Source organism: Aythya marila (assembly GCF_965140915.1).
Source record: "Aythya marila genome assembly, chromosome: 11".
Lineage (NCBI taxonomy): Eukaryota > Metazoa > Chordata > Aves > Anseriformes > Anatidae > Aythya > Aythya marila.
The window spans coordinates 1,924,799-1,950,300 of record NC_139052.1 but is presented as its reverse complement, the minus strand read 5'-3'; the positions used below and the strand labels follow the sequence as shown (position 1 = coordinate 1,950,300).

The 25,502-nt window shown below is 42.0% G+C and overlaps 2 protein-coding genes across 3 annotated transcripts; one reads left to right on the top strand and one right to left on the bottom strand.

The window, feature by feature from the left end:
* The first annotated feature begins 9,919 nt into the window (after positions 1 to 9,919).
* Positions 9,920 to 12,485, top strand: LOC309882345 (nicotinamide riboside kinase 2-like). The gene is made up of 8 exons (XM_082769349.1): positions 9,920 to 10,215; positions 10,312 to 10,402; positions 10,686 to 10,731; positions 10,879 to 11,065; positions 11,280 to 11,351; positions 11,792 to 11,898; positions 12,113 to 12,204; positions 12,314 to 12,485. The coding sequence occupies exons 1-8, from the start codon at positions 10,190 to 10,192 to the stop codon at positions 12,317 to 12,319; spliced, it is 627 nt and encodes a 208-aa protein (XP_082625475.1). The 5' UTR covers positions 9,920 to 10,189; the 3' UTR covers positions 12,320 to 12,485.
* A 146-nt stretch (positions 12,486 to 12,631) lies between these two features.
* On the bottom strand, positions 12,632 to 24,366 carry SQOR (sulfide quinone oxidoreductase). 2 transcript variants are annotated; one of them, XM_082769347.1, is made up of 10 exons: positions 24,307 to 24,366; positions 20,966 to 21,217; positions 20,216 to 20,386; positions 19,680 to 19,733; positions 17,507 to 17,701; positions 16,468 to 16,677; positions 15,793 to 15,976; positions 14,864 to 14,931; positions 13,730 to 13,908; positions 12,632 to 13,356 (listed from the first exon to the last, which is right to left on the bottom strand). In XM_082769347.1, exons 2-10 carry the CDS (start codon positions 21,197 to 21,199, stop codon positions 13,299 to 13,301), a joined length of 1,353 nt encoding a protein of 450 aa, XP_082625473.1. In that variant the 5' UTR covers positions 21,200 to 21,217; positions 24,307 to 24,366; the 3' UTR covers positions 12,632 to 13,298. The 2 variants fall into 2 exon arrangements, with proteins under 2 accessions (XP_082625473.1, XP_082625474.1); XM_082769348.1 differs by lacking the exon at positions 24,307 to 24,366 and adding an exon at positions 23,967 to 24,238.
* Between the last annotated feature and the right edge of the window lie 1,136 nt (positions 24,367 to 25,502).

Genomic DNA, 25,502 nt, shown 5'->3' with positions numbered 1-25,502 from the left:
TCAGCTATGGGGTCAGCAGCTTGTGGTCAAGGGCCTCGGGGTTGGGGTCTGGCTTTGGGGCACCGGGTCCAGTGTCTGTTCTGAGGCTCAGGGTCAGCTTCTGGTTTGGGTCTTGGGGTCAGCTCCAGGGTGGGGGCTACGGGGTCAGGGGTCCAGGGTCAGTTGTCCCAGGTTGAGTGGATGGGGCTCAGGCTCAGGATTTGGGCTCAGTGTGGGGAATTGGGGTTAGCTCGGTCTGGGGTCCATTCTGGGTGCTGGGGCTCTGGGCTCAAGGGTCCAGGATTGGGCTCAGGCTTGGGACTCAGGATTAGCTCTGGGTCCAGGTCTGAGGGCCATTTTGGTGGTCTGGGTCAGCTCCAGCTTGGTCTGAGGCTCAGGCTCAGCTCCAGGTCCGGGGCTTGTGGTCAGCTTCGGAGTTGAGGGTCTAAGGTTGAGTGCCCAGTGCTCAGGCTTGGGGCTGCAGCATGGGGTTGGTGCTTAGGGTCAGTTCTGGGTCCAGGTCCTTGGGTCAGGTCTGGGTCCAGGGCTCAAGGACAGATCCCAGGTGGGGCTCCAGGTCAGCTATGTAGTTGGGTCTTGGGGTTAGCTACAGGGGCCAGGACTTGGGTCCAAGGCTCAGATTTAGCTCCAGGTTGTGGCTCAGTGTTGGGCCTCGTGGTCAGGTCCAGTTCCAGGGCTCAGCTCCAGGGTCAGGCTTTGACTGTGTTGGGGGTTCCGAGGTCACGTTTCCACGGTCAAGGGTCCGGGGTTGTGGACATGGGGTTGGGGCTGAGGTTTCAGGCTTGGGGTTAGCTCCAGATCCAGGGTTAGCTCTGGGTTCAAGGGCAGGGTCAGCTCCAGGGATGGGGAGCTCAGCATCAGGACTTGGGCTGGGGCTTGGGGCTCAGGGTCAGTTCCAGTCATGGGCTCAGCACTGGGGCTCAGGTCCAGGTCCAGGGCTCAGTATCTGGTCCAGGTGTGGGTCTGGATCTCAAGTGCGGGTCTGGGCCATGGGCTCGAGGCCAAATACAGGGGTCAGCTCTCAGTCCAGGTCTTTGGGTTGGATTTGGGTTCAGGGCTCAGGGTCAGGTCTGGGGTAGGGCTTAGGGTTGGCACTCAGGGATGGGGCTTGGGGTTAAATACGTGTCAGCTCCATCGTCCAGGGCTCATAGTTAGCTCTGGAGTGGGGACTCCAGAGTCTGGGGTCAGTTCTATGGTCAGGGGCTCAGAGTTAGGGCTTGTGGTCAGGGCAAACTCTTGGGTCCATGGTCCTGGGCAGTGGCAGGGGTCCAGGTCTGGGGCTCAGGGTCAGAATGAGGACTGGGGCTCCAGAGACAGGGCCAGAGTGGGGTCTCCAGGGTGTGGTCTGAGGCAGGGGCTCTGGTGTTGGGTCCAGGTTGGTGGCTTAGGGGTCAAGGGACACTCATCGTTTCTCACAGTGATGATAGCAAATTACATCCAAAGACAATCAAGAACAGCCAAGCAATCATCTCTAAACAACAGCTTTGATTATTTTTTTTTCCTCTAACATTACCACATTTAGTTAACTTGTAATAAAACTTCATAACTAATCCTCCCTGGAATTTAGCACTATTAAATTATGCTTACTCTTGCTGGTACAATAAGGTTAAGAGTATTTATTAATCTCAGACAATAATTGTCCATACAGAGTGGAAATTACAGAAGCAAGTAGTAGTCCACTATGGTGGGACCATACAAGGAACTAGCCCTACCTGCTTGAGTCCCAGGTTGCCATATTACAGGGTAACTTGGAACATAGCATGACACTACATATTCTTCACAAAGCTATTCCAGGAGATAAAAGGATATATTAGGTTGTGAACAATCAAGATATCTTTTTCTCAATACTGACTACAGGTTTAAGCAAAAGTATTAAATAGTCAGTAAAGCCTACCAGGGACATCACAAGGTAAGACAGAGTGTTTAAAATAACAGCTACTCCCTGCCACCCCTTTATCTTTTTTTAAACAAACAAACAAAAAAAAGAAAACAAACAACACAGATACAGTGATGAAACTCTGGCAGACTACATATAAAAGACTTAATCCTATAACACTTATAAGCTACTTTATTTTTGACTACAAAAAGATACCATAAAAATTCCATCAAGTCACAGCAGTTAATATTGCATTGCCACATCACATTGTCGGTGTAAGGTTGTCACAGCTTACAAAGGTAGATTAAAAGGTTTGACTCCTTGGTGTCATTTGCTGTTTTCAACTTGACTGGAATAAAATAAACAAGAATCCCTGACAACAAAAAACCACCCCACACTGAAGTAACAACCTGTATAGAGCAGTTGTCAGAGACTTGATAGAAAATTGTGCTCTCTAGTGGAGAAATGTGATTTTGCACAATAAAGTTTCAAACCATGCTGATTCATCCACCTGACCAACGTATCTTCAGTGCAGAGAAAAATACCAAGATTTGGAAAACATGAAAAGAGTTCAAGTACCTCATTCAACAGATTTATTGTAACTCAGTATAAACCTATCTAGGTTATATGACAGACCAGAGCTAAATAAAGGTTCTAATTATACAAAGAAAATACCTGAGACACGCTTTTATGCTTGTTTACATTATATATATAAAAAAAAAGAACGGGGCACATAATGCAATAGCAAAACTTTTTTTTTTTTTTTTTAAATAACATGACTACTTGGTTAATTTTAATGTAGTCCTATATAATACTGTATATTCTGTATAATGTATATTTACACTGTTTGGTTTACAGAATAAGGATTAGGATTTTTCTACAAATAAGCTGAAAAACAGAATTATCTCTGTTGAATTATTTATAGGAAGAATAACTATCCTGATCCCCAACTTATTTGTAGTCATGCATACACCACTCTATTCTTAAATATACTGAACGAGTCTTCAGGAAATACTAACTCTCTAGCTTTTCTTGTAGTGTTAAGAAAAATATAACCCATTTTCTTTATCACTGCTGTCCTATGAAAGATGTGGGACATTAGATTTCTATTTTACTCTTTTATGTGGTTGCTGAATGCGATGATCAGCTGTTGACTATTACAGAAAGTAGCATTCTCTTCCTCTTTGGCCCTTAAAGATGAAATATGGGACGGAAGCATGGGTAAAATGTCTCGTTTTATAATATAGAAACCTACTTTTCATGTTTTAAGTTACTTAATATACTCAGAATAGGCAGCCTAAGACTTAAGCAAAGCCAATTTGAAAAGTATCAGAAGCCACAAACATAATCATAGAAGTTAAAAACTTTTAAGTGGCAAAACTTTTTGTTCCTTATTTTTAATGAAAAAAAAAAAAAAAAAAGGATGATCTTATGCCTAGAGCAAGAAAGGGAGAGTAGCACTGACTTGGGCTGTAACTGGTGCTGATTTGGCAGTAATTTAAACAATTGTATTTAGTTAATCCCACAACAGCAAACAAAAAGTTTCTGCACTGGCAGTCATTCATAATTTTAAGTCAGAGAACAGTTGTCAGTGATGTGATAAAAAGAAAATCTCTATTTCAGCAGTTTTGACGGTTCTTACTAATTTTTCTATTCAATGATATAAGAAAGAAACTGTAGTTTGGGTATAGCTAAATATTCATATTTTTGACGTGCTGAAACTCTAAGAGACAGTTTCCATTTAATATTCTCCTGGCTCTATCATTTAAACCATAGTTAATTTAACTCATATAATTTAAAATCATATATAAGAAAGACTTAATTTCAAAACCATTTTCTTAGATGAACTGAAGGAGACAGAAGCAAGAGATACCCCTTCCAGTTCTGTGCAGTTATAATTACAGATAGGTAATACAGAGAGATCTTAAATGTAGTTAGCTTGAAGTTCCATAGAATTCATGCAAAATTAGCATAAAGTTTTGAGCATGTTGTAGCACCACTTCAAATTAACTGATACCTAATATGATTAGTTTTGTTGTATTAATACCTGTCAGTTATACTAGTGCACATAAAGAGGAGAGGCAGGCTAGTAACAGAGGAATGCTTGTTTTTCTAAGCCTCATTTGGGAGTGGGCAGGTCTGTAAAACCTGCCTTTTTAGCTACAAAAGTGTTATCACAGCAAGGCAGAAGTTTCACTGGGTTTTGCAGACTCAGCTAGTTACATCACATTAGAGTTGGTTCGCTATTGAAAGTCATAGAGAAAAAACCCTTAACTTAACAAAAATACTGAAGTATAGCTCAGTAAATTAACACCTTAATTGTAAGCCATCCAAAAATTAGGTAAAGTGTTATAGGCTACACGATCCTACTTAGAAATTCAATTTAGCCCACATACAAAGTGCAGATATGTTATCTTCCAATTAAAAAAAAAAAACAAAACAAAAAATCTTGCTTCCTGCGGGGAAGAGAGACCAAAACCCCAGACAATTCATGCCAGCTTCCAATCCCATCCTACAAGACAACTTTGAGGTTTTTGGAACAGCCAGGAAGTCATCCAGTGACAAATTACTGTTGCTACTACAACACCACCACAACAGACCATTTTAAGGATAATTTCCAGTAACTCCTTCAGAATGCTATTGTGCAAAGAACACAAACGCTCACACTGACCTATTATAATTCAAGTACTCTCTCTACTTCATGATAAAGAGGCTTTAGAGAAAATGAAAGCACAGCCCAGGAGATCTTCTTAAGACAGGGCAAATGTCAAAATTCTTTCAATTTCCTATAGCTCAGCAGTTGCAGAAGTGCCATTTGTATAACCACCTTTAGACTTCACGTGGTCCTGAATTGATGCAGCCTAGACAAAGAAGGGGTAGAGTGAGTTAGAATTAGAACATTCATCTTACAAAGTCTGGTTGTCAGAGCAATTTCCAAAAGCATAAATTTGAAGAAGCAGACAGTGCTAGGTTCCAATAGCAATGAGGAGAAACAGCAACTTAAAAAAAAAAACAAAAAAAAAAAAAAAAAAAAAAAACACACAAAACTTCCAGGTTGTTTTTAAGTCAGTGTTCAAAATGGATATTGCTGTCCAAAATCCAACTATTCTTACATCTCTTACCTTGGGACAACCTTGATTTTTGGGTGATGCGAAATCTGGACCTAGTATCAAGTGCTTCCACCCACAGAATCATTATCCCAAAAGGTTCCCTTCACATGTAGAGACACTGGGGACTGGATGGACTGTTTTGTGGAACATATCTTCTACAGTATTTTATGCTTACAGACAAAGGGGCAATTCTGTTCTGAAGCAATTCGGGGTGGGGGGAGGTAGGGTGAACATGAAGACAGATGTTTTTTTCTTTTATGATATTATCTAGTATTTCAGTATTTAGTAGCTCTACAGGCTACTGAGCTGAGATTCCTGCTTATTCAAGAGTGCACACTTACTGATGAAGAGTCACTACTCATCTCTCTTGTCCCAACATGAGCATTGTGGACAAAGTTCATTGGCTCCCCTATCATGTTCCGGTCCAGTCTCCGACACCTCTTCTATAAGAAGGAAGATGTGTTTCTACTCAGAAAATATGAGGCAGCTTTCAGACAGAAACAAGGAGTGGCAAACAAATTAAAAATACAGTCAGTTCTGACCCCCAGTGACTCCTTGGGGCAACCAGGCTGAAGCTTCACACTGGTCACACTATGAGAGGGTCAAACTCACCTTTCTTACTGCTACTTGATTTTTAGCAAAAGCTTTCCTGAATTTTGAAAAAGTCAGTCCCCCTACACATAGGGTCTGAGAACTGCAAACAATCATACAGGCAAAGTTTTGGGAAAAAACGTATAGAGCTTAAACACAGCATAACATGTCCATTCTTAGCTTTTCCATTACCTAGTCTAATTTAATCAAAACAACATGATAGTAAAAGTGTTCTATATTATAACCAAGAGATAAAATTACAAATGTGATAAAAGATAGAAGTTGTGCATCTACCTACCAGCTGTTGTTATTCACCATTGCACCAGTTAAAACAAACCAGGAATTCAATCATTATGTTTTCAGTAGGTTATACAATCTCGTTACTTAATTATTTCTCTGGGAGTTAAAGCAGTACAAGGACCAAGATGTGGTTCCTAAAGTGAACATAGGAAAGAATTGCTTGAGCAGATTCACAGAAAAAGATCATAGAAAGAATCTGGTGAGTATACCTAGAAATAAATTGTTTAATTTATACTAAAATATTGGTAATAGTTAGTAATATACTAAAATTTTGGTAACAGTTATTGAGCACCAGACATTTCAACAAGACTGAAACAAGCCTGTAAGAGAACTGTTTTAGACATACTTACATAGAGCAGCAGTATCAATTTAAAAATCAGTATGTTCACGTCAGAAAACAGCATGACAAAGCATGTATATTTATTCCCAGACAGAAAATAGAATATATTCTAGTTTCTGTAAAGAAGTGTAATTAAAGCAATACAAGAACTAAACTAAGTCTCGTTTAACAGCCAATGACCCTGTTGTAACTAGAGCTGGCCAAAGCTTCTCAACTATTTAGTATTTCGGGAAAGAACAGCTTAGAAGCACAAGGGATTGAATGCTTAAGCTTCACAAATATTTGCAAAACAAAGTATTCTTATGTCTTACATAGCTGCTCTTCACAGACACGTGGAGTTCTTTTTACTTTGAACTTCTTTAACTCCAAAAAGCCATTAAGCCAGAAAAGAAGAGCTTTTTATATTGGCAACAGAACCAGTTCCTCAGACAGAGCCCAGACATTTCCATAAACTCCCCCTATCACAGGCATTTTTTATGTAGCCCCGCAATTACATAATTAGCACATCAATTTCTTTCACCTTTGTAGTTTTATTTCACTTTATCACTTCTCACACTTCAAGCAGATTTTTTCAATTTCTGCCATTTATCTTTCAAAGTGTTTGTGACATCTGCTCCTAGCTTTAGGTGATATGATACATTATTGCAGAAATGAAAACTTCCATTTTATCCTGTGTGGTTTTAATACAACTCACTAGCTGCCAACATTATCATTTTTCACCCTACTTCACCCTCTCACAAAGGCCTTTATCACCACTAATGCCTTGTATGGGTGCAGCAAAGAAGGGACAGTGGTCCCCACAACCGCAAGAACATGCAGAAACCAAAGCTTTTGCCCACACTTCACAGAAGTTGCAGACTATTTGGGTTTATTGCATGTTAAGAAGATTATCAAAGCTAAGATTTTCTTAAAAATCACAAAGTGTGTAGCTGTACCCTAATAACCTATTTTGAAAGCAGACTTACTGGGGGTGAAATGAGTTTACCAGAGTCAAATTAGACATGGGAACGTCCCCATCCCAAAATAGTGGCCGTACACCTGCTCTCCTCCTGCTGTACCCTGCAGCCTTCAGCCTCAGCAGCACATACCTGCATGTCACCCATGGCTTCAGGCATCCTGCTGGGTGCCACCTCCTCATTCAAGCACTGGCAAGCAGCCAGCTCCTGCCTTGGCAACCCCAACACATTTGCAGTTGATAATCCTTGATTATAATCCTGATGGCTAAGCTAGACCACTTTGGTGTGAATCTGCACCCCGGGATGATTCCTTTGCTTGGTAACTTGCTGCAGAAGTCTATCTGGCAGTGCACTTTATGCTTACCTACAGGTGTCAGAAAAGGAGAATGGAAGCCAAAATGGCGCTCTGGTTTGGCAAGAGATTTGTACAGCAATGCAGTTTTCTCAGCGCTACTCATCCAGTCCATGGCTCACTTCCACTCCTGCAGCAGCCCTGCAGGTGTCATCCTGGCAAAGAGTAGTGCTAAATGTCTTCCTGTTGTGTTCTGCAACAGGGCTCTTCTTTTCCTCTGCATGAGTCAGGGTGTCATCCTCCAGAACAGGAATGTCCGCACAAGGGCATGGGACACCGCCTTCCTCCTGGAGACTCAAGGTTTCCACAGTAACTGGAAGAATTTAAAAAACATCTTAATGTGCTCAGGCTCGTCCAAGACTAATAAAAGCCAACAAGAATCCCAAAACTGAGAAGAAAACAACGTTTTGTAACTGTTGGCACACAGACCAGAACCAGACAATATCCTGTTGTTCTTTTTCTCTGTTTTTCCCCATAGCAGCAACAGCATCAAGAAGAGAGGGATAAAGGGCCAGGGAAATGGCTAGCACACACAGACACAGATGTTGAATGTGATGGGCAGGATACACAGCCATGCTGCAGTCTGTGGAGTTAAAGTGCCCCAGAGCTTTATGAACGTTAAGATATATTTCGATATATTTCACTGAATGTAACACTCCCACCATTGCTATGCATTAAAAAGTATTGAAAATATTTCTGTGTTTTACTTATACTATATTACTAATACTATATACTAATTCTATATGAAGTGTAGAACGTTCTCCTGAATGAAAATAAAAGGATCTCCCCTTTCCATTGACAAGCGCCATAATCTTAATAACAGACTAAATGCATCTATTCTCCACAATTGCCCTACAGACTCAAGGTCTGGTCATGGCGAATCCTTGACTCAAGCTGCTGGTGAAAGGCAATGAGTGCAAAGTTAGCAGCTGCTACCTCACCTCAGCTGAAGGCTGGTTCCCCTTGTGACTCGTGGGAAACGGACTCCACAATCAATACCATTGTACAGTAGGTCTGTCTATTCAGCGCTGGGCAGCACGGGGGGTAGTCCCACCAAAGTCGTGTGCACCTGATGCAGCAATTTGCCATGATTACATGCAGCAAAGAGTTACAGATGCATGAAGTTTCACAATGTGCCTATACATACTCATAACCTATCCCCGCTTCATATTAAAACTAGTTCCAAGGAGTCATTTCCATAAACTCCTCCCATCTGCGCTTGCACAGTGTATCCTGGTGGGGGTCGTGGGGATGAAGACTGATGACTCTTCCTCGTCACCGCTAGTTGACCTCTTGTCTTAGCGCAGACTCAGTTGCTCCTTGGCTCTTGTCCATCTGCAGGACCAGTTTCTGCCACTTTCTTAAGATAGGCTCACGCTCCTAATAGGAGACTGACCTTGGTAAGGGGCCCAGGGCTTCTTGTTTTAGTTAATTTGCACAATGCACCATAGTTGGCAAAGACATGAACTAGCACGCTGGTTTAATGCCGTCAGTGCTCTATCTCTATTTGATAAGATTCTCCTAACTCCCTCTCTCACTTGCCCTGCCCACACCAAGCTGTTAAATCCTGGCAGCTTCTGAGCCCAATTGTCCTTTTAATTCCTCCAGCTCTGTCAGCACTGGGTTGACGGGGAGAACAGTACTTCAGGCTGACTGCCCTTCTAAGATCTCATTGTTTTGCACCTGTAATTTGTGCATTATCCTGACTTTGCTCGTTTTACTTATATTGCGCTAAAATCCTGAAATGTCTGTATGGTTACAGAGCTGACTGGCATGGGCTAGGACAAAAAATAATAATAAAATAAAATAAAATAAAATAAAATAAAATAAAATAAAATAAAATAAAATAAAATAAAATAAAATAAAATAAAATAAAATAAAATGGAAAGTGGAACTTGTAGATAAAACTTGGTTTAATTCGCTTTGAGCATGGCGTGAAACTTGAGGTGCCTCAAAGTCACCTTGCTCGATGACAGGCGAAGATTTAACCAACCGAGCAGACCCAGCACACCAGAACCCTGACTTTGGAAGGGTCCCCGGCTGCCGAAGCCCTGCCGCAGCCCCGGGGGGCGGCCCCTCCGCAGCTAATTGCGGGCCCCTAATTACAGCCAGGGTCAGGGCGTCCCGCGGGCCGAACCACTGCAGCGCCTGAGGGGGGCCCCTGGGCCGCACCCCCCCGGGTTTCCTCCCCCCCCGCTGTTAGGGCGCGTTGGTGCAGCCCCAGGCGCGGCCACCTCCCCTCCAATGAACGCCGCCGAGCGGCCGAGCCGCGGCCCTATCGGGCGCGAGTCGAGCGCTCCTCGCCCAATGGGCGCGAGCCTCCCCGCGCCGCGCCGCTCCCCATTGGCCACGGCGGGGCGGAGGCCGCCCAATGGGCGCGCGGGCGGAGGAGGGGAGCCGCGTGCAGCGGGGGTTCGTTCCCTTTGCGGAGCGCTGCGGCGCGGCGCGCACCGGCCCTGCTGCTCCCCGCTGCCGCCAGCATGGCGCGGCCCCGCAGCTGACGGCGGGCTCCCGGCCCTCTCCTCCGCCCGGCCCCTCTCCTCCTCCTCCTCCTCCCCCGGCCCCGGCTCGGGCCCGTAGGTGGCCGCTCCCGGCGGCGCCGGCTTCCCCAGCCCCGACCCCTTCAGGCTTCGGTAGCCGGGACGGGCGGCTCCCGGCCGCGCCATGAGCATCGTCATCGGCATCGGCGGGTGAGCGGGGCTGGGGCGGGCGGCGCCGTGTGGCGGCCGGGGCGGGGCGGGGCGGGGGGGTCCCGGGGCTGAGCTGCCCCCATCGCGCTCCCTCAGGGTCACCAACGGCGGCAAGACCACGCTCACCCGCAAGCTGATGCAGGCGCTGCCCAACTGCAGCGTGGTGCACCAGGACGACTTCTTCAAGGTGAGGCGGGGCGCGGGAGGCGGCGGGTCCCGCCTCGGGCGCGGTGCGGCTGGAGGAGGCGCGGGCGAGTGGCCGTGTCGGTGGGAGGCTGCAGGGCTGGCGTGGTTATCTGGGACTCCTGCTTGTTATCTGCATGCGGGGAAACCTGGTGGAGGGTTAAGATTTCTGTTTTTTAGCTTCAAGCTTCAGTTCTTCTGTTTTTGGTTTTTCTTGCTTTGAAATGGGGATCTAGCTCCCTGGTAGCTGTGCTGACCAAGCAGGTGTTTTCTTATCGCTGTTTCAGCCTCAAGATGAAATAGAAGTTGAAGATGGGTTTAAACAGTATGATGGTAAGGCTTTGTTATGGTGTTATCAAACAAAGCGTAACTCAAAAACTTTAAGTACTTTAATCCTTTACATGCATTTTTCTGTGTACAGACTTTGTTGCTAGATGATGTTTAATTGCTTGTTAATGGTAGTTGTGTGTTTTGTCTTAGTGATTAGTGCATTAGATATGGAGGCTATGATGAATACCATCAATGCTTGGGTAAGAAACCCAGTCAAGTTCGAACGTTCTCATGGGATCAACAACACGCTGGATGCCCAAATCTCACCAGACAGGGAGGGAGGAGATAAAACAATCCACATTCTTATTGTTGAAGGCTTCCTACTTTACACCTACAGGTAATCAAGTTATGATTTCATATATCTTGATTTTTATATGAATTATGTGATTTAACACAATAAAGTGTTGTTCTAAACCAAGAGTTAGAAGCTGATATTGACTAGTGGTGCTACTAGACTGAAGACAGCTCCAGAGAACATGGATGTGGTGTTACCTTTCTGTTTCTTGCTACTAATGAAACAGATTAGCTGCAACCAGATGTGTCTCTTTCAGGCCACTGATTGATATTTTCCACCATCGGTACTTTCTTTCCATTCCATATGAAGAGTGTAAAAGGAGAAGAAGGTAAGTTTATCTGTGTAAGTTCGTTTGCTACCTTTCCTACCTGTCTTATGCAGCTCAAGACTTTCTTTCTCTTTAAAGGTTTTTTTAGATATGAAAGGATTAACGCTAATGCAGCTACTGTATTGAAAAACTGTAGCCCAAAAGGTTTCTAACAAACTATTGTGTACATGAGATCAGTGCTCAGTGTAAGATCAGTCTTTTATTGGAATCCTTTCTATGTCTTGCATGCTTTGGACCAGCCCATCAAACTCCAACTTTTTTTTTCAGTATCTCTGCAGCTGTATCTGTTTTCAGCTGATGCTAAAGACTAACTTTTAAGCTCAAAAACTACACTGAATGCAACAGATTCAGGCTAGGGTGTAGAAAAAATGAGTGCATGATATGTCATTTGCCTAAACAGTAACTAGACTACTCTTGAATAATAATGTCTTAATTTACAGTTCGAGGAATTATACTGTACCAGATCCACCTGGATTGTTTGATGGCCATGTTTGGCCTATGTACGTAAAGCACAGGAAGATAATGGAAGATCTTGGTGTTGATGTGGGTAAGCCTTCAATAACAAAAGTACTTTTGTAAGATTGTTTGAGGGAAATGCTTGTCAAGTTTAGGATATACATGCTAGTTAAGTGTAAGAGAAGAGTTGAAACTGTTGCATGGAGTATATTTTTCTAGGAAGTCAGGTGCATGCCCTTTTAAATCAGGATCTGTCAGGCTTACAGAAGCATGATTCTATTATAGCTCTCTTATTTTACATTAAGTGCACTTGAATGGAACAAAATCAAGGGAGGAGCTGTTCAATGAGGTGTATGGGCAGATCCAAAATAAGATTGAAGAATTACTTAACATGCAGGTATGTGTTCATGCTTGTAATTGGAACTCAAAAGCAACCCTTTAAATGGCTATGTTTAAAACCAAGAAGCTATAACTTCAAATACATTAATGTCTGTATTCCTGTTTAGAAATAAGTTGCTTGGGATTGAAGATGATTCCTGTTTGCTCTGAGCTGTCTACCTGACTGCTACTAAAGTTCCAGCTTCTGTGAAGACTCAGTTATTGGATTTGACTTTTTGTTCAATTTCCCCTGAAACCGAGTTACACATGGCCATAATAAAAAAAAGTATTTCCCCCTCAGCTGTTGTCTTAATTTATGCTTCAACCTAGTACATGTCCTCAGCTGATTTCTTTTCACAATCTCCTGTCTATTGAGAATTCTATTTATGTTCATAAACTATAGTAGTAAAACATAACAAAGGTGATGCTAGTTCGCACAACACTGCTAATGTACATAATACATATTTATGTGACACGGGTATATGTAAAACACAAAGCTTTATATGGGGAATTAGCATGTAGGAGACTTTTATGAACACATCTGCTTTCATTAGTTGGAGAAACAAGTTCCTGTAATTGATAGGGTAAGAGAGAAGCTGAATAGTGCAACTACGTTGAGTCTGATCTGAGGAAAAAGGTTAGGGTTATAGTGATATATCTAAACAAATCTGGAAAAGGAAGATTTAATCTGCACTAATTTCTATAGTCCATCTGCAATGGTTTTTGCTGAAGAAATTTGGACTGAGGCTCCTCAAAAACGAGAGAACGAGTTGGTTTTACTAGTGTGCAGAGTCACTGAAAAACTGTTCCATTATATAAATTTATAGTCAATGATTGCTGTAGAAAATGTAGCATCCTGTAGTTTAAGGCAACCTCAAACTTAACTTCAATTTCCAGTGTACATACAGAATCAGCTTAAGGCTTTGGTTTACATAGAAGAGCACTGAGTGTATAGTAAGGCTTAACCCCTAGTAGATAGAAAGTGAATTTGGTGTAAAAGCTGCTTCCTTTAAAAAAGTCTGTCTATTAAGTGGTTGTCCAAGAGGGAGTATGAGTACTTGTGCAGTATGGCCACTCCTTTTGTTCCAAGAGTTTTGGCTGTTATCTGTTACTTTACTTCAAGCCCAGATGCATTAGTTTCCTGATAGGAGCTGGTCCTCCCCAGTATCCCCTAGAAAGGGAGAAAGTTGTTTCATCACATCAAAGTCATATCTGCATGTGTAAGGGGGGTGGGGGGAGAGAGATGTTTTACTCCCTTATGATACTTCCATTTACTAAGAGAGGAATGCTAGGGGTTTGTCTTGGAGAATCAGTTTTGCTTTAGCTAGGTTGTTTCAACTTGGCCAACGGCTGTCCTTTTGTAAAATTCAGTATTGTTCTTGCACAAGCCCCCTGTTACTAGCAAAGAATGCTCGAAGTTGAAGTTCACTGTACAATTACTGTTCTTAAAAGAGCTTGTTATCCAGAACAGGTACTGGTACCTGTACCTGGCTTTGTTCTGCATGATCACACCACCTATGCCTCCTCAGACTTAAAATACTTACTTGAGTAGTGCATTCCAATAGAGAAAGGGCATCATATCAGCTTTCATATGGTACATGGTTATCCTCTCCTTACTCTGGTCAATGGGAAAGGTCTCCAAAGGCTGAGCATTGTAGTCAAACTCTGCTAGAATGACCTTGTTATAGCCTGTTACAAGTGGGCAGGAAGTATATCCATCGTACTGGAAGGAAGAATACACCATTTATGTTCATCTGAGTAAAGGCTAGATGCTTAAGTATTGCAAGTTATATGATTAACATTAATATACCAAAGTAAGGTTCTAGGAGGTTTCTGCACTTAGTGTTAATTCTAACAGGCTTAAAAGGCTGACAGTTATGAGTTGATAATCATAATAACCAAGCTATTTTCTTTCAGTTGCAGATTGTGTATTTACGTAATGACACTACTTACATTAGAATGTACCTAAACAATTGCCTAAAGGGCTTTGTGTCATTAATTGCTGGCTATTACTGTAACCAGCAGAAAAGATGACCAGTAGATAAGGACAAGAGCTGGTGCTGGCTTTAACGGACAGAATATAAACAGGTTCTTAAATATAGTCTTAAGAATTTCCAGGGGTTCACTGCAGTATGGACTGATACTCAGGTCAGTACCCCAGGAATATTAACTGAGGAGCTGTGCCTAAAATGAGAGCTGTCTCAGAGAAAGAAAAAAAAAAAAACAGCCACAGGCTTAACAGCTTCTGGAATACAAAAACTTCCACTTGCCTCCTTAGAAGATCATGTTCTGAACATGTGAGACAAGCTGAACAGATATAATAGGGTTTGTGAGGGTTTTCTTGGAGTAGGGATTATACTAGCCAACACTCTTAGTCCAACTAAGTCCACCTGCATTGTCAATGTACCCAGCCCAATCAGCTTTTCAACTTCTTCCAAATCAGAAGGAAGGAAATAGATCATGCTTTTAAAGACAATACCACAAATATGAATTGTGCTATGAAATTACTACTATGACATCAGTAATTAGCCATTTAGCACCTCTACTGCTGACATGAAGCCCTTTCTGTCTTCAGTTCATGCAGTTTAACTGACTGTCTTAGCAGAAATTCCTGCATGAGAGTGGGTGTAACATTCAAGACAACTTCCCCCTAAGACAAAAGCTGTCTTAAAAGATACCTTTTTAGTTGGCAACTGGTTCTTCATTACCAGGGAAATAGTTTTATCAAGCACTCCAGACTGGGCAGCTAGATAAGGAAGAGAAGAAAAAAAAAAGTGTATTAAGGCTTTGCTTTACACAGTAATTACTGTCGTTCTACTTTAGACAAATTGCTTTAGACAGCAATTACTGTCATACTGCTAAGCAAGCAGTAGTAGCTCGTAGCGTTAGACAATTGAGCTGTAATTGAACATGTATGTCAAATCAGTCTGCAAATTTTACAGTCCCACATAAAGGAAAAAAATAAATCACACTTGCAGTAACATTTTGGCCTCATTGTTTCCAACTGTGAAGGCTTAACAAAACTTGAGCTATATGTTTTTAGCCTATACCCATTCTGCCATGCTGAATTATACTTGTCAAGTCTTCTCAAACACTGAAGATTCCAGCACACTGAAGTTTGCTGCAAGAGTTGCCTATACCACTCTTCACATTACTCTATAGACCCTTGGATTTGATTTTCTTTCTTTTAAAGTTACAAGACCATATAAAGCATTTTTATATTGGACGCTGTGACTGCAAGAACGAACACGTGATTCCTCAGTAGACTTATCAGCTGACACATATGCATGAGCTGCTAAGATAGAGTAGAAAGTCTGGGTACTGAAAAATGACAACACAAGAGTAGCATGTTCATTTTATGTCATTCTGTGACCACAGAAAATAGGATTAGTCAAGCTGTCAGGCATCTAAAATGAGAACTGGGGGGTTAATGGCATCGGTACAGTCTTCAGCTCATCAGTTGGTCCAGGAGACTTAAGTCTTAGAAAGATGGAAAAAAATTGAAGTTCAGGCCTCAAGAGTAACAAACAAAACAACCGTCTGATTTAAAAGCTTACTGTCACTCCCACACTTCCCACTGCACACACAAACATGCACAGGCCTTTACCTACAGCTGCAGCAGTTTTTGATGTTGGCAGGTTGGTGCAGTCTCCAATACCAAAAACATTAGGATACTTTTTATGTTGTAGAGTTTCCTTATTTACATCTACCCAGCCGATTTCATCCGAGACAGGGCTGTTGATGAGTACATCAGGTGGCCCCATTGGAGGTGTGACATGAAGCATTTCATACTAGACAGACAGAAAAGGCACTAAGTGTCTAGTTTATCAGAGCAAATCGTACTTGTATTGATGTAAGGAATTAAAAACAGTATGAAGAATTATTTTTTATTTTAAACATGGGTATATAGAGTGAAACTTTGATAACAAATTTGAAGTGCATCCTTTCCAAATTCTTTATTAACATGAACCTTATCAGGCAACTCCATGTAAACTGGCCTAACAGAAGTTTTCTTTCCTCCATATATATGCCTGAGACATTCCCAAATTATACTAACAAGGCATACAGGACTTCAGGCATGGTTTATTAAGTCATTTACCCTGCCCCCGCTTCTTTCCACCTTAGTTTCAAAATTAAATCTTCTGAAATTAAACGACAAGGTACCACAAGGAGGAAATGGCAGTACACAATAGAGCAACAGATTACATTGTTATACTGTGGCAGTTACATTACAGTACATACAAAGAAGAAGGACCAAACCAGAGGCCTGAAAGCTTCTCACCTGATGAACTTCAGTCACTCCAGGTTTGTCCAGGTTTTCAAACACAGCTTCCTGCTTGTCTGCTCGAACTTCAACAAGGTTCCGTTTATAGTTAACAGTAATATTTCTCTCCTTTATTATTTCTGTCAATGCATCAGCATACTTTTTAACACCAAATATGACACCGAGTGAAGTGTTGAACAGTATGTTCGCTTTGGGTCGTTTTCCTGTCTGCACAGAAAAATCAAGTGAGCCTTTTCTATTTGCAAAGATAAGCTACCAGAAGCAAGAGAACAATGCCACTGTCCTGAAAAGTTAATAGAACAGTGCAGTTCAATAATTAATGTAGTAGTAACATTAGAACTTTTCAGATACAGTATTTCAGAGCATGTTAGAAGCCAGACAGGATACATCCTTGTACCTTAATTCCTATGATACTTTACCCCTTCAGAGTAAGGTACTGAAGATGTCCCCCACAGAAATTGCTAGGGAAAAGAGATGGCTGCAATTTGTTGAACGATGCTGTATGCAGGTTAAACATCTGTAGTAGCATTCTGAAACCGTCAATTCTATGCATTATTCAGATACCCAGTAGGTTGATCATGTAATTTTAAAACATATATGGAGCCTGACACTTCTACTTGAAGCTCCACTAAGCTTGCTTTATTTAGCCACTAAGCTTGCTTTAGTAGGCACTGGCTACTTAAAGCAACAAGAGTGACAATGTCAGCCAGTGTGATTTTAGTGTACCACCTGGAGTTAGGCTGAGAACAGTTGTATCAGTAGCTCACCAGAAGCAGGTTAAGCAGTTCATTCCGTATGAATTCTGAATTCTGCAAGTTTCTCCAGTAATAAATGCAAAATGCTTATGCACAATTCAGTTAGTTTCATTTAGTAAACATTAATAACAGAAAAGGCAACTTGGTCACTTTCATTTAATAATCCTGAGTCTTATTTCTCCCATGTGCTTTTTTATTTGTTTAAAAAGATGATAAAAACCTCTTAGCAAAAGCCCTCCATATCTGGTAAGAGACATTATCAGAGAGAGGAAAATACTTACTTTCCTCCAGTAGGCCTCTGATAAATACATGATTTTCTGAGGAGCCCCTGCACATTTCACTGGAGTGTTTGGGAAAGTGAAGATAGCATTTCCTTCCTTGAAATCTTGCAAAGCTTTCCATGTTTTCTCTACTGTATGAACTGAATAATTGGAACCTATTTTAGGGTGATGAAAACCCTCAGGCAAGCCTTTGATCTAAGGAAAAGAAAACAAAGGTTTAAATTACAGACAGCAAGAATTTTGTCTTCATCATCAAGTATTAAATGGAGACTTAAGAAACAGATATTTAAGAAAAAAAGAAAGCTAATATAAACCTACTAGTTGGTATTTTTGAAAATAAGAATCACAGAATCACAGAATTTCTAGATTGGAAGAGACCTCCAAGATCATCGAGTCCAACCTCTGACCTAACACTAACCAATCCTCCACTAAACCATATCCCTAAGCTCTACATCTAAACGTCTTTTAAAGACCTCCAGGGATGGTGACTCCACCACTTCCCTGGGCAGCCTGTTCCAATGCCTAACAACCTTTTCAATTAAGTTCTTCCTAACATCCAACCTAAAACTCCCCTGACGCAACTTCAGCTCATTCCTCCTCATCCTGTCACCAGGCACATGGGAGAACAGGCCAACCCCCACCTCACTACAGCCTCCTTTAAGGTACCTGTAGAGAGCAATAAGGTCGCCCCTAAGCTTACCAACCAGATAGATATTTCCATCAAATTTTAGTAGTTGCAATATTTACTGAAATGACTGTGGTCTGCAACATCTGTACTGGAACTGTTCAGTGCAGAACCAGACACAAGTTTTTGTAGACTAAAGCATGAAAATCAGAGTAAGAACAGAAAAAGTCACTGCCACATCATTTTAAGTAAAAAACAAACAAACAAACACACACTAAAAAGCATTATGAAAGTTTATAAAGCGATTGAAACTTCTCACAATACTTAGTTGCAGATATCTGTATTTCCTAAGGTTATTTTGCTTCAGCTCTGTCTCCAATAATTATTTTCCTACTAGTACACCAGAGCATCTGTTTATGAGACAGGCAGTCGTCCCTCTTTCAAAATAATGGATTGCAGAACTTCTGAGAGATAACTGCGTCATGTTACATCACTGCAATGTGCTTAAGAGATTACAGTCTACAACACGAACTATGCTGCTAGTGAAGACAAATAAGAGCAACCATCTTTTTTAAAATGGCCACTTTGGTTTTAATGCCATGTAAGCCTGTTACTATGAATTTTATTCACTAAACTCACCAAAGAGTAATAGTGATTACATGGATTCCTCTACCAAATACTGAATTTCTGAACACTGAATTTATTTTTTTCAAGTTGTACTGTAGAAATTTAAATGAAGACTGAGAGGGTCACTGAGCACAATGCAATTCCTCATTCCGCTGATATAATCAGCTGAATTCATCTTGTGTGACTCTAGTTAACTAAGACTAACTCTTTCTTTGTGTATGCATTAGGAGCTACTCAAAAAGAGAGTCAAATACATTATTAGTTACTACGTCATATGCTGGGCAGGTTAAAGCCAGGAGAGTCAAATCGCTCTAACACCTTGCCTTTGTGTTTTCCTCTTCCTATCCAGTGCTACGATTATTCTGGTGCCATACCATGAGTTTGAGTGCCACTGTAGAAAATGTACAAGAAAACTAATAGATGGGAAGGGTCCAAAGGCCTATTCACACACAGATGTAACAGCTGGTTCCTTTTGAAGTGTACCCTTTAAAAAAGGTGGTAGAGAGGGGTCAAATTGATTCTTCAAGACACATTTTACTAACTGCTGTGTGTTCCTCATTTCTGCTTACATTAGAGATGCCTCAGACTGCAGTCTGCATATCTCATTGTCTCATTACAGACTATACTTGATGTTCACATTTAACTTGCTGTCCCATCACCTGGTGTTGCCATAGAGGTGCCACAAAGCTACCCTAAAAGACCTCCCCATGGGTAATTTGACTTTTTACACACAAATATGTGGAGGGACACACTTAATACATTAGGCTGCCTTCTGGCTCTTTGATTCATACTAGCATTGTAGTATCCTGCAGTTAAAAAAAGAAAAAAAAAGTATACTAAAAAAACATTTACATTAGTGAGTCATGAAGGCATATAATGCCATTAAAACTAGTAAAAACATGATAACTATAAAAGAAGTACCTTTTCGTAATGCAGACTAATCCCAAGGGCAATTATCAGATACTTGTAAGATACCTGTTGTAGAGGGGGAAAAAAAATATTTTAGAGAAGAACAAAACCAACAAACAAAACATTATCTCAAAGAAAATTTAAGATGTCTGACAGCAATAGAGTCATAAGGCCAGGCATTATGAAAGTAAATGTTAAGCTGTAATAATAATTTATCATTAAAATGCTAACTGCATTAAGAGTTCTACACACAATTTTGCTATACAGGAAACCAAGTGTTTTGAGCAAACTATTCCACCTTTTCTATTCAGTTCTCCATAAAGAGGAAGAAGACTCATGATGATGATGTCTTAAGTTGAGGTTATTCTAACCTAGTTATCTGTAATAGTCATTAGAAACAGATTTTAGGATCAAGTACTTCTCATAAGACTAAGCAAATTTCCTAGCCTCCTCGGTGCCTGGGAAGGTTTTGCTCCATAGGTAGTTCCAAGAGTGATGGACAAACACCGAATAAGTGACTGAGACTAATGTTTTTGTGATGTTATTACCTTGACATCATTCTCTAGCCTGATGCAGTTCTTATCTGGATCCAGTGCCATAACTCGAGACTTAATCCACTCAACACCTTTAGGCATTACACTTTCTGTTGGACGTGCAGATGTTTCCAGCTGCTTTGCACCAGCACCAACCAGGGTCCACAATGGCTGATAGTAATGAGTCTGAAAGAAATGTTTAAATGACTAAGAAGAAATGTTTAGAAATTTAGAAATTTAGAATGAAAGAAATGTTTAAATGACTGTTTGCACACTGGAACAGGCTCCCCAGGGAAGTGGTCACTGCACCGAGCCTGTCTGAATTTAAGAGATTGGACTGTGCACTTAGTCACATGGTCTGAACTTTTGGGTAGACCTGTGCGGTGTCAAGAGTTGGACATGATGATCCTTAAGGGTCCCTTCCAACTCAGGATATTCTATGATTCTATGACTATTTAAGAACAGTTTAATTGACCAGTATTTAAGAACAGTTTAATTGATGCAGGTACATCACTTCAAATAGGTAGTAATGTGCTATTCTCAACCAAAGAGCTGTATAAATAACCAAGAGTTTTGCCTGACAAAGCTGAACGGATGCACGCATCTCTATGATGGAGCAACAAATTTAATGTGAAGCTTACTGAAGGCAGGTTAGTTGGCTTCCTCTCCACAGTTCAAAATATGTGGGGCTGAAGAAGGGTAAGAACCGGATCAAACTGGTCACATATATAAAATGCTTATTGCTTCCAATGGGAGAAGTCTTACCTTACTTGGTTCAACAACAGCTACATTTTCTGCCCCCACTTTCCTCTTCATCCGAGCACTCATGCTGATCCCACCAGAGCCTCCACCCAGAACAAGTACTTCATAATAATCCTTGGCAGCACACCTGGCAGCTGTATGTAAACCAAGGGAGCTCATCGTATGTGCTCCTGGTTTCAGCAGCCATACGCCAGGACGGAGACAGGAACAGGACAGCGCTACTCCAATTGCTGCCATCTTTCAGTAAGCAGGAAGCTGCAAGATATGGAAAGGCACCAGTTAATGACAGAAGGCAGAGTTCCTATTTATTTATATGGCTAGATGAGTCTCCAAGGCAAGAATTGTAATACTAAACCTCTGTTACAGCCAAGATACTAAGTTTGCAGACTGATTGCAAGCAATTTGGGAAAAACATAAAAATTAATCATGGCCTCTGCCAGGAAATTAAAATTTCCTACAAGCAAATGAATTCTAACAAAGGGTAATAAATTTTTCAGCTTATTTTGGCAGGAAAGTGCATCTGATGCTATAGCATAGCTGATGCATTTGCTTTAACATTTATTGTTACACCAGCTGTAATATCACTACACCCTGAAGAGATGGGTGCCACAAGAAATAAAAGGATTTCCTACATTGCAGTGTGGTGTAGTTATAGGATTTAATGTTGAAGATCACTGAAATACTGAACAAGCGAGTTGTGTAAAGTGCCATTCCACTGTTGGAAAGTAAATCATTACATTTGTATTTGAATGCCAACGTAGACCAGCATATGCACACAGTGGACATTCCCCTTCTCCCCACCTCTCAGGGATGCAAGCCATGATGGCAAGCATGCCAAATTTTCCAGTGCTATGTGCAAGGGTATGTGTACTAATTTGCTGTTGCAGGAGAAGGAGCCTTAGGCTTGACAGGAAAACAAAGTTCAATGAAACAAGAGTTTACATCTTCCTAGATTTGGGATCTTTAAGTACACCTAAAATAGGTGTACTCTGTCCATGATCACCTCTTAGCATTTGTATCAGTAAAGCAGCTGGAAGCAAAGGTCAGAAACCCATCCTTATACTTGCTAGAGCTGCACCTTTTCACGTGACAAGGAAGAGTCAGAACCAGGAGGCGGTGGAGTCTTGACAACTGCAGTCAAGGGGATAGTGCAACTGTTTTACCTAAATGTCAGTTAATGTTAATCTCCAAACATGTTTCTCTCCCTGTGCTAGAGTAAAAAAGAACTATCCCTCTTCTGAATACATTGCCTGCACATGTTGAATATCAGTTTTTAACTTGTCAGCAATAAAACAGGTATAAACTCATTTTAATTCATTTCCTTATTGCAGCATTGCCAATAAAGAATGAATAAGCATTATAACCTGAAAATCAACTTATGACAAGATTTTCATGTGTACTTTCACCTGCCCGACTTTGTTTAATCCCTTGAATCACCAGGCAAGAACTGCAGCTTTTTCACTTCTAAAGGGTAAAATTCCTTTATGGAATTTACAGAGAGGAGTTTGAAATCTAGAACAGAAATTTCAAATATTAAAAAATAAATAAAATCCAAGGACAACTCCAAGAACTCTCTGCTACACTAGACATAGTTGACCAATTCATTCTGCACCTTCTGTGTTATATTAGCCTCACCTCTGTATACCCTAAATTCTTTAAGAAGTCCCATTATTACCTCTCAGAGTATAATTAGTTTGGGAAGGAGAGAGAAAACATGGGAGGTGTCCTCTGCAAAAACAATTTTATTCACTTTGTTTTAAAGGAAGTTTCCAAGATACAGACATTCTTCTCATCCTCTTCCCTGTAAAAAAACAGCAACTCTCGAGTGAGTTAGTTTCACTTTAGAAGGCTGTTTATTGTTTATCTCGTGCAGGCTGTTCTTGAAAGAAGTGGACAACCTGCTCAAGCATGCAGAGGAAGTTTTAGCCCTAGAAGTAAAAGTTAGCTGGTGTTAGATGTGTCGTGCTCTCTTCAAGTCAGAAAGGGGAATTTTTGTGACGAGTAATTTCTGCAACTTCCGTTTGTGACACAGTTTGAAGAGGTACATCCTGTTTCCCCAAGCTCATGAACGAAGGGTTTTGGTTTGGTTTTATTAAACCAGCAGAACAGGCATTGTGGCCTGCTGGTTGACAATACACAGCATGTCCAGAAGAAAACTTCCTGTTTGTAGTGCTAAGTAAGGAATAATTATTCTCTCTGACCAAACAGATCTTGAAGTAAGCATGTTTGTAAGCATACTTACAAACACACAAAGACGTACCCTAACTACAAGCAGTCTAACAGATGATAATGCAGCATTATGTTGCTTTTAAGTTGTTTTAGAGCACACAAACAATCTGAAGTGCCATTTGCAGACAGGTGTTTAAAAACAAACAGCAAAATCCTTCATATTAAACTCTCAAATTAACAGGTGTATCAACAACACACCAGTCCTCTAATTTGGGTACTCTAATTTGAGAGCTCCATATTATCTGGTGCTTGCATGCCATCGAGCAGGTTAAAGTAGTATCAATAGAATACTGACTTCCCAGTTAAAAACTAACATATATAGGAAGCGCCTCTCCAGAATTAGTGACCTATGTACCTTTAAGAGACCAAGAAAGCAAAACACAAGAACTATCTTCATTAAGCTGCTCTTAAAAAGCAAACAAATAACATTTCTACAAGCATCATAGAGGGAACGATTGCCTTTTTTTTTTTTTTCTTTAAAGAGAAACCTTACTAAAACCGGGCTTATTAATTGATGCATTATAACCGAATATTTTTGTGCATTTTAGTCAATTGCCATCTCCACCCAACAAAGCAGACTCAGCAGCACAGGACAAGCACTCCTCAGCTAGTTCTGTGCAGAACCCAACGCAGAGCAGCTACAACGCACCCACGCACATTAAAGTTTTGGCTACAGCCTCAACCTCCCCCCAGCCAACGAACAAGCTCCGAGGGTGAAAGTTGTCTTGGGTTACGGTTCTGCACATATCTATGGCTGCAATTAAATAAAACCAACCTCTAATGGATAAAGACACGTCCAAAACAAGGCTGGTAACCACAGCCAGAGCGGCCAACGAGGGGCACCGAGGCTCAGAGGGGCGTTCTCACCCCCCAGCGCCGCGGGTAAATCCCCCAGCCCCGGCAAACGCGGCCCGGGCCCCACAAGCCGGTCGCCCGCCAGCCGTGCGGGCTCGCCCAGAAGCCAAGGGGCCAGCAGCCCGGAGCCAGCACGGGCGAGGCGCGGCAGCTGTCAGCCGCGATGGCCCGGAGGGGGGGACGGGAGGGGGACACGCCGCACCCCCACCTCCCCCTCCCCCTCCCCACCGTTCTCGCCCACCCCTCAGCCCCGCACTCGCCTGCCTGGTGCGCCGCCAGCCGGGCCCTGCGGGGAGGGAGGGAGGCAGGGAGGGAGGGAGACCGGGCGGGAGCGGGGCCGGGCCGGGCCGCCCCTGCGCGATAAGCGGCGCCTGCTGCCCGGCCGGAGCCAGCCCCCTCTTACAGCTCGCCACACTAAGGCTGGAGTCGCAGCACGTTAAACATATGTGAAAATAAAAAGCCAAGTGCCACTGGGAAAGCAGGCGGTAGCTCAACTGCACGCGTGAAGGAAGAGGAGCCTCCCAGCCCCAGTGCCAGGCTGCTCCTGTTCTGCCAGCTGCAGCACACTGCTGAGCCAGACCGTAAAATGCTTCTCCCTTTGATTTATGGCATGCTGACAGGGTGAAGTAATAACAGTTATTAATCCACTAAATCATATTTGTCAAACCAAGAAAACCCATGCAAAGATTAGAGCTGACAGTAAACACACAGGCAAAGGTACTTATGCCAAATCACGATAGGCACTGAGCAACCAGTAGATCCAAAGCATGTGTAAGGCCACTTCCTTCTCAGGCTTGACCTTCCCCTCTTGGCACAAAATTTCTGCATAAGTAAAGCAGCTCGGCTGATAAACAAGCTACTGTAGAAAGATATAAAGAACAGGCAATTTTGCCCATTGTGGAGGAGTTCAACTGAAAAATACCACAAAGATTTTCTACTGTCTGCAAGTAAAAAGCAGAAGATGGGGATGAGGCAGTCTGCAGAGTGCTAATTTGAAAAGCATTGTGTGTCTGTCTCCTGGAGCATCCAGGCACATGCACTGCAATCAGATCCCACGCAGCAGAGTAGGAACAGTTTCTGTCTCTGTTCCCCAGTTGTCATTCACCCAACACAATCACATCCACCCCTCCTCGTGGCCAACCAGTAGCAAACACCCTTCATTTGCTTGAACTGCTTGTCCATGCTCTGTGTTATTTTGTGTGCTTTGTTACTTCTGCTTCTAGGAAATCAACTTCAGTTGCTTTTCTCAGCTTACAGCTGAAGGCTGATAAGCGTAATGTCAATTTACCTCTGTTCTCAGAGATATTCCTTGCCAGGTAGGAAGGGTGTTGGAGGTGAGGCTGCAGTACTTTAGCACCTGAAACAGAACAACTCCTTCTGCCTGCTTGTGAAAATCCCCACCATCAAACCTGATCAGTGGCTGCTCCCACATAAATACACAGAATAAAGCCAAAAA